Source organism: Arvicanthis niloticus, chromosome 14, assembly GCF_011762505.2.
Source record: "Arvicanthis niloticus isolate mArvNil1 chromosome 14, mArvNil1.pat.X, whole genome shotgun sequence".
Taxonomy (NCBI): domain Eukaryota; kingdom Metazoa; phylum Chordata; class Mammalia; order Rodentia; family Muridae; genus Arvicanthis; species Arvicanthis niloticus.
Window position 1 is genome coordinate 23112134 of NC_047671.1, and position 8242 is coordinate 23120375.

The window sequence follows — 8242 nt, forward strand, 5'->3', positions numbered from 1 at the left end:
TACAGAAAATGCATTCTGTCCAAAGGGAAATATCAAATACCCATGAATTTTTCTGGCAGCCGACCTCTGCCTCTACACCTCAGCCACCAGCTCTACCTAGCCAGCTGGGAAGACCCTCTGGGGTGCCACTAGGCCATTTGCAGCATCCTCAGCTTCAGGAGCCTCCTCCAAGGCTCCAGTTTCCCTCTCAGCCTCAGAGATGCAGGATTCAGGGGCTCTGGCAAGGGATCAAAGATGGGCTGCAAGCCAGGCGACACTTTGATTCAATTAAAAACATCACACTGCAGTAATAACCCCAAAGCTAGGTGTTGCCTGAGACTGTGGGATGAGGAGTTCTAGTCCTGCCCCTCTCTCTGTTGGATGTCTTGAACTGAGCATCATTTTTTCCTTCCTGTAAGACCTGCCCTGTTCACTCACGGAATGTCTAGGATCCCATGGCAGGAAAAACATACAGGGTTTGAAAACTCTAAAGTGTTATTTATTTTCATTAAATTAGCTTATTTTTGCCTTGCAATTTCTTTTAACAGGTGCTGGGGATTGAACATTTCTAGGCAAGCGCTCCACCCTGAGTGACATCTCCAACCCTAACAGGTCTTTCTTCAAACTCAAACTTTCTGAGCTGAGCCAGACTTCAGTGTCAACCCACTGCCAACTAATCTGCATTATATCTTCTTTTGTCATTCCTCACAGCCTGGCAAATAAACTCCTCAAAGCCACTAATGTGGGTTCTGTGTGATTTGTGTGACCTCGTTCAGGATAGTGTCGGCCCTGAAGAAGGAATAAAAAAAAAAGTAATGAGAAAGAGGTCTGTCTTGGTGGAGATCCGAGAAAGGCGGAATTGGGGAACGCGGGACCCCAGCTCCTCAGGGGCGTCTGCAGTAGCCTTTTCAGACTAATCCTTCAGCGAAGCTGGGCATCGCCAGCCCGGAGTCTAACCCTTGGCTCTGAGGGGTGCAGTGCTCACAGTTGCTAACAGCGACGAGGCTGCTACGAATCTTCTTTCTGTTGAGCCTTTGAGTCACTCTGGGTCAAGCAAGCCTCAAGGGGCCCCCAAGGGGGAAGGAACTCAAGCGGATTAAGGCGATAACTCTCAGGGATGCGCTAGGGCCTTCTTCCCAGGAGAATGTTCCCACCCACCAGTTTTGGGTCGTCTTCCTGGCCTATGGAAGTGGGAGAAGAGCAGGGTTGTTCAGCACTGTGATTCAGTTAAGGATCTTGGCCCTTCAAGATAGCTCATGAAAGGAACTTTTGCATGTCTTCTGCGAGTCCAGGGAACTCTCACATTTGAGATCATGGGTTCTGCGGGCACAGACTGTGTGTGCCATCACCATTTCTGAAGGTACAGAGAGAAGTAAAAACAGACACAGACAAAGGAAGCCTGAAGTCTAGGAAGGCAACGCACAGAAGCATAGGTGTAGAAATGAGGGGAAGATTGAGGGAAGATTCAAACAGGAAGGCTTGTGAACTAACTTCCATCGCCCAGGGATAGCCGGAAAGCCTGCAGCTGATCTTGGAGCTTCCAAGTGCGAGAAGATGGTCCCTGAATGTAAAGCTTTGGGAGGAGGTAGGCAAGAGAGGGGCAAGTGAACACAGAAAGGGGAGAAGTGAACCCTGGGAAGTCTGGCCCAGGGAGGCTCCTACTGGGGTGGAGAGGTGCTCCCTCCTGTCAAACTTCCCACTCCTGGTACCCGGAAAATATTTGTGGAGTTGAAATGGATCAAGATAGCAGATGAAGGGACATTCAGGGAACAGGCCTGGGTGACACGCCCAGGACCCTAGGCTGATCAGGGGAAAAGACCCGCCCTCTGTAGAGGGAGGAACAGAGGGAAAGGGCTGGGTCTGGAGAGAGGGAGGAGTCCGGGACTAGAGCACCGCAGGCCTTTTGCACCAAAGCTCCAGTTATCCCGAGGCCAAACTTCCAGCTGCAGCGACATTCTAGTTGACTGCTGGCCCAGCGCTTGCCCACCTCCCGAGCGGTTGCCTAAGCTAGTTGCTCGCCTAGTTGAGCTTTGGTCGGACCCATCCTGTTGCTCACGTTCTAGAAGTGCACATTTGAGGGGTGGGGTGGGGAGGGGGAACGGGCATCAAGCTCCAGTTTGCAAAGCGAGCTCCTGCCTCCCCATGCACCTGCCGGGCTGCGCGCCAGCCATGGCCGACGGGAGCTTCTCGCTCGCTGGCCACCTGCTCCGCAGCCCGGGCGGAAGCACGTCGCGTTTGCACAGCATTGAAGCCATCCTGGGCTTTACCAAGGAAGACGGGATCTTAGACACCTTTCCTGCAGAGAGGAGCTCCAGGGGCTCGAAGGAACGCGATCCCAGGCTAGGAGCCCGGCCAGCCTGCCCCAAGGCGCCAGCCGGAGGCTCGGAGTCTTCGCCACCAGCAGCCCCGGGGCTCGTCCCTGAGTACGAAGGTAAGTGCGCCGCAAGGCTGCAAAGCCCTTGGGCTACTCTGCGAGACAGGAACTCCTCCTTCTTTACCTTTAGGTCAGCGGGTTTGGGGTCTGCCCAACTTGAGGTTGGAGAAATCTTAGGGACCCCACGTAGGGTACTCATCGTGGACCTCCTCAAACCAGCTCAGGCGCCACTGGGTCGCCTAGAGCCGTAGAGAGGCCGCTTCGCCTCCGCGATGAGTGTCACTGACCGCTTGGGGCTTCGCTGCCCCAGCTACTCGCCCCTGCTACCCCAAGGAGCAAGGAGAGGCACGGCCGAGCCCAGGACTCCAGGTTGGGCCAGCAGCAGGCGATTCGAAGCTGTCGGAGGAGGAACCTCCCAAGAAGAAGCACAGACGCAACCGCACGACATTCACAACGTATCAACTGCACGAATTGGAGCGCGCCTTCGAGAAGTCCCACTACCCCGACGTGTACAGCCGCGAAGAGCTGGCCGGCAAGGTTAACCTACCCGAGGTTCGGGTCCAGGTACGCTCTTGGATTGATGGACAGGAACGGGGGGGGGGGGGAGAGAAGGGGGCTCGCGCGCAAGACTGAACAGCAATTATTTTAGTGCATTACTTCCATGGTTCCGCAGCGCTAGCCCAGAGCCCGGGAGTGTCTTCGACATTTTCCCCCATGAACCACCCTTTGAACGGTCTGGTTCAGTAAGATGTCCCCTATAGGGGAGGGGGCTCCCGACTTTAAACGAAAAGGACTTGGAAATCGCTTGGGAGAGGAAGAGGTTGACAGCTCATTAGGTACAATCGAAAAGGAGTTGCTGGGGGTGTTGAACGCAAAGGGAATCGAAAACATGAAAGTAGCAGAGAGTGAGGTGGGGGGCGTCGGGGGGGGGTTACTGGGCTGAGGCCCTAGCTGCCACCAGTGTCACCAACCGCGCACGTTGTTCAAAAAACGAAAACTCTCCTCCCCTGTAAGCCGCCAGTTAAAACTTTAGATGGAGTCAAGGAACTGACTTTCTTCCTTTTACACGGACCTTTCCTTTTTATCGTGAGGGAGTTTTTGCTTTAATTAAAGCTGAATTTCTTTAATCCTCAATCATTAAAATATTTGCTAGTCATCTGTGAAAGATCTGGGAGGGCTTCCAAACTGAGAGCGTTTACAGGGGCCTGAGAGGGAAGGCAGCGAGAATGAATTCATTGCATCTGAGAGCGAGAGCAGAACTAACCCGGAGGGGTGGGGGCGTTCTTTAGTTGGATTTCCAGGCAGTAGAGAAACTGAGGCTTTGGGCATTTATATACTTGTGTCTGTAGAGTCAAGGGTGACAAGCTCCTGCCTGTTGTCTTTCTGCATAAACAGCATGCTATAGGAGGCAGACCTCCCCAGTGTGGTTTGGAATTAACTACCAAACAAAGCGGGTTTCTCCTCGTTCTGGACTGTAAATCTATGGATTTCATGAAAAGTTGGAAATTTTCAGCACCTGCTGTCCAGGGACCGGAACGGGAAGAAACCCTAGAGGAAGACAGAGAAAAGGCTGTGTGCTCGCTTCCCGGTGTCCTACAGACCGCAGCAGCAGGCGCGGCTTCGCACCAAGCTTGCCTGTCCCTTTTGCTCGATTGGTTTCCCTTGTCCACTAACTTAGGAGAATCCTGAGAGCAGGGTCTGTAACTTTCCTGTGACTGTTACATAGCTTCTTTCCCACATAAGTAGATCATCAGATGGTGTGATGGGGACCAGGAGGGTCTCCTACAAGATTAAGGACAGCAGGAGAAGGAAAGGTAGCCAGCTCTTCCCATCTTCAGCCATGTAGCCCTAAAAACTGGATCCAGAGCCGGAGAATCTCTCTTTCTCTCCACTCTCAGCAAATTTCTAATATTTCCTGGTGGCTGGTGCCTTGTGTGGAGATACTTATATTTTGGGTTTTTTTTTTTTTTTCCTAAGTCAAGGGCCATACATACTTGGCCCTCCTCCACGCCAGTACTGGGTTTTCGCCTCCTTGGCTCTTCTATTTATATTAAACCCATGTTCCCCATTGGTCCATGCAGCTACTTTTCCTTCATAAATACAACCCCGAGAATACCACTTTGTCCTAAAATTCTTTCACAGTCTCCACTAAAAGAAACCGAATCTGTTTGTAGGTGCGTGGGACTGGGCAGAAAAGCATCTTTACTCACCTTTTATTAAATTAGTAGTAAAGGCTCCGGGGCAAGAAACCATAACGTCCTGGGGAAGAGGAACTTTTCCTTGTGTGAAACAAAAAAAGAAAGAAAGAAAGAAAGAAAGAAAGAAAGAAAGAAAGAAAGAAAGAAAGAAAGAAAGAAAGAGAAAGACAAATCCCTTATACACAACAATGAGCCAACATACGAGGGGAAACGGTAAAACTCTATACTATCAAAATAGACCCAATAATACACTTGTACAATTGTAATCTTGGCGAGTAACTTATAGGAACCTCAAAAATACTAAACAGGTACCAATTAAACAAAGCCGAGAAATTATCAGACACGAGGCCCAAGAAACCTGCTGGATACAGCAGCATTTTAACTTGTATGTAGTGTACCAGTGTTTATAATAATAGAGGGGGGAGGCAGATAAAACAGAGTCGCTGAGGAAGCGATTGAGAGCTGCACCACACAGAACCGAAGCAAGATCCCAACCTAAAGTGTCGGGAGGGGCAGCCAACCAAAGGGTCCTGGAAACCTGCCTTTAGCGTCCTGCGGTCCAGCCCAGCCGCAGAGTTAAACTCACTCTCTTTCCCCTGAGGGTCTGCCCTGTTAAGGGTTAAAACAGATACCACCACAACCAAGAGTGAAAGACACAGGATACCGGGGATGCTTTGGAGGAGTAGGGCGTGACTAAGAAAGACCTAGGAGCCAAAGAGGATAGCGACAAAAAGGGAGAGTATTTTAAAAAGAAAAGATTGGAGAAAACCGGGGAAAGACTTCGGGAGTAAAGGACGGTCTGAGCCCTTCTAGCAGTCCGGGGGCGGGGGGTAATTTGTCATGAGGAAAGGGCGGGTCAGGCTAACCGGCCTGCCCCGGGTGGGGACTTACCTCCACCCTTTCCCTTAGCCTGAAGGCGTCTGCGGCTTCTTTTGGCAGGTGTGGTTCCAGAACCGACGGGCAAAGTGGAGGCGTCAGGAGAAACTGGAAGTGTCGTCCATGAAGCTGCAGGACTCGCCCCTCCTCTCCTTCAGCCGCTCCCCGCCTTCCACGGCACTGGCTCCGCTGGGGACCGGCCCGGGCAGCGGTAGCGGACCTCCGGGGAGCGCCCTGCCGCTGGAGCCGTGGCTCGGGCCACCGTTGCCCGGCGGAGGCGCCACTGCGCTGCAGAGCCTGCCAGGTTTCGGGCCACCAGGGCAGGGTCTCCCGGCCAGCTACACGCCGCCACCGCCCTTCCTGAACTCCGCGCCCTTGGGTCCAGGTCTACAGCAGCTCGGGCCACCGCCGGCGTACCCGTGCGCGCCTGCATTCGGGGACAAGTTCTCGCTGGAAGAGGCGTACCCACGCAACAGCAGCATCGCCGCGCTGCGCCTGAAGGCCAAAGAGCACATCCAGGCCATCGGGAAGCCCTGGCAAGCCCTCTAGAGGCGCTGCGGAGTTGCTGCGAGCCCTGCGTGCACCCAGCTTGGTTGGCTGCACTTTCTTTGCTAGCCCTGTTGCCACCCGGCGGCCAGCCTTGGGCTGAACACTGGCGCCTACTCCCGATTCTTCGAGAAAAGGCCGAACTTGAGGCCAGCGGAACTTCAGCCTGGCCGTCAGAGGGATGAGCTGCGGGTCCCGCTGGCCACACCGCTCCTAGCTGCTCCCATAAGCATCGCGGCGTCTACCATCCGGAGGGACCAAGAATCTTGACCTGGGATGTTCCCGACGGAAAGAATGGGGAGTGAGAAAAATAGAGTTGAAGAAACTGTTTGTAAAGTTAGTTTAAAGTATTTTGGAGGAAAATTAAAGATTTGTTTGTTGCCCGGCTAAGCGTGCTCATCGACTACAGCGTGAGGGGTAGGTAGGGATCTGGGAGAGGCTGCCTTCTTGGACCTGGTGGGTCTGGGAATGCTGAGGGCTGCGCTGGAAGCTCCTGTAAATCGGGGTGGGGGTGGGGGTGGGCTGCTGCAAGAGAGAATCAGCCTTCTGGGTGCTGCCTGGCTTGTTTGAGGTCAGCGGCCTGAGGTTGAGCTGTATATACATTCCCATTTATTTGTTACTCAATAGACAGCGCCCCTTGCTACTCTGATCCCTTAGGAACCAGGTAAACCACCTTCTAAGGTGGGACCAGAACACCCTCAGACACTTCTCCCCTTCCAGTTGGCCTTGGCCTCAGACTCTCTCAGATCACTGCTAGTCACCAGCCTGGTGACAGCCCTTGCCCAAAGTGCTAATATTAATTCGAGGATTGTCCTGAAGATACCCTCTCTCTCTTGACTCTCTTGTCTCCCTTATTTGCTCTGCATCCCTCAAGCCAGAGTTCTGCTAACAGCTCCCAGGATGCTGGGCACGAGGAATCAGGGATTTATTTGTGGCACGCTAGGAAGGTGGGTTCCCCTAAACCGACATATTTTAAATATTAGGTTTGGTGGAGCCGGCTTTGGAGCAGGAAAGGAATGCTCCTGTCTCAGCCAGCTGCAGCTGCTCCCAAGGTCTCATTAAGTCCAAGAGTGAGGGGAGTATAGACTCCCTCCTGGGCAGCCACTACATTGCCCCTTGACCTGTGGTCTCCCTTTCAGTGCTGGCCTTGATTGCAAAGGGACCTTGCAGCTTGGAGGCTTAGCTCCTCATCAGCTGCTGTCCTAGGGTCCTTAGCATATTGTGGGGCTCTCCAGTTTCCTTCCCTCTTCTAAATGGCCCCTACCTCATCAGGAGATGTGAAAGGTGAATAGGATCTCTGTGCAGATTTTCCTTTACCAAGAACAGGACAGAAGGCCACATGGGTGGCAATGGCTACTCCTCTGTCTCAGCTCTGTTCCTAGAATACTCTTGATTGCAGAAACCTACTCCAAGTTAACCATTTGGAGGCAGAGGGGTGTAATCCAGGATCCAGTCCTTGCTCTGTAGGCCAAGAGCTCTGACACACATAGCCAGGGCCAGTGCCTCCAGACATACACTAAGTATTCTAGTTAGAAATTAAGTTGCTTTCTCAAGTTGTAGAGAATGATACTTTGTTTCCTTACTAGAATGTCTCTGGGGGAAATGGAGTATGCCAAGTGGTTATCTCTAAGGAAGGGGGGGAAAGACTTACAGAATGGATTGTGTGTCAGTTTCTGTCACCTTGACCTATCTTCTTCTCAGTGGCCAGGTTTTAATTTTTATTTATTATTTTGTGAGGGTGATTAAGAGTGTGTGTGCTCAGGTACACTCATGCCACCATGTGTGTGTGGTCAAATGACCTCCTTGTGGGATCCAGGCATAGACCTAGATTATTAGACTTTCCTGCTAGCTCCTCTACCCACTTAGACATCTCACAGGACTGGGCTATCATTTTAATAGGAACAACTCGTTCCCAGGATGTTTAGCTTCACTAGTCCAAGCTGAAAGTACTCGCTAAACCCTCCTGCCTACCTCACTCCTGGAGGCCTGTGACCTCACAATCCCTCACTTCCCTTAGATCCCCCCACAAGTATCCGATGTCTCCTGTCTGTTGTTCCCACACCCTTCCAGCCCAGACTCAGGGAACCCAGCAGGGCACACTCAGCAAGGGTTCTTGATTGTGCTCTGGGATCACCACAGGTCTGGTCCACCTGCTGATTCCAGCTCCAGCATCCACAGACTATTGTATGGCTTGCTGAAACCATTAGTTTAATCGGTGTTACTTATAGGTGTGAGAAATGTATAGGAACTTGTGTCCTTAAAGAAAGAA

General features: G+C 52.2%; 1 protein-coding gene across 3 annotated transcripts; it reads left to right on the forward strand.

Moving 5' to 3' along the window:
- Positions 1–842: 842 nt before the first annotated feature.
- On the forward strand, positions 843–6363 carry Rax (retina and anterior neural fold homeobox). 3 transcript variants are annotated; one of them, XM_034518529.2, is made up of 4 exons: positions 843–1564; positions 2147–2410; positions 2664–2917; positions 5491–6363. In XM_034518529.2, exons 1-4 carry the CDS (start codon positions 1534–1536, stop codon positions 5974–5976), a joined length of 1035 nt encoding a protein of 344 aa, XP_034374420.1. In that variant the 5' UTR covers positions 843–1533; the 3' UTR covers positions 5977–6363. The 3 variants fall into 3 exon arrangements, with proteins under 3 accessions (XP_034374420.1, XP_034374423.1, XP_034374421.1); XM_034518532.3 differs by having other exon boundaries at positions 847–1564; positions 2282–2410; XM_034518530.2 differs by having other exon boundaries at positions 847–2410.
- Positions 6364–8242: the final 1879 nt, after the last annotated feature.

Bases quoted from the DNA above. Each gene is read 5' to 3' on its own strand.
- Rax (XM_034518529.2), top strand. From the start codon at position 1,534: ATGGTCCCTGAATGTAAAGCTTTGGGAGGAG. The intron at 1,565-2,146 runs GTAGGCAAGAGA...GCTGCGCGCCAG, and splicing joins ATGTAAAGCTTTGGGAGGAG to CCATGGCCGACGGGAGCTTC. The intron at 2,411-2,663 runs GTAAGTGCGCCG...TCGCTGCCCCAG, and splicing joins GCTCGTCCCTGAGTACGAAG to CTACTCGCCCCTGCTACCCC.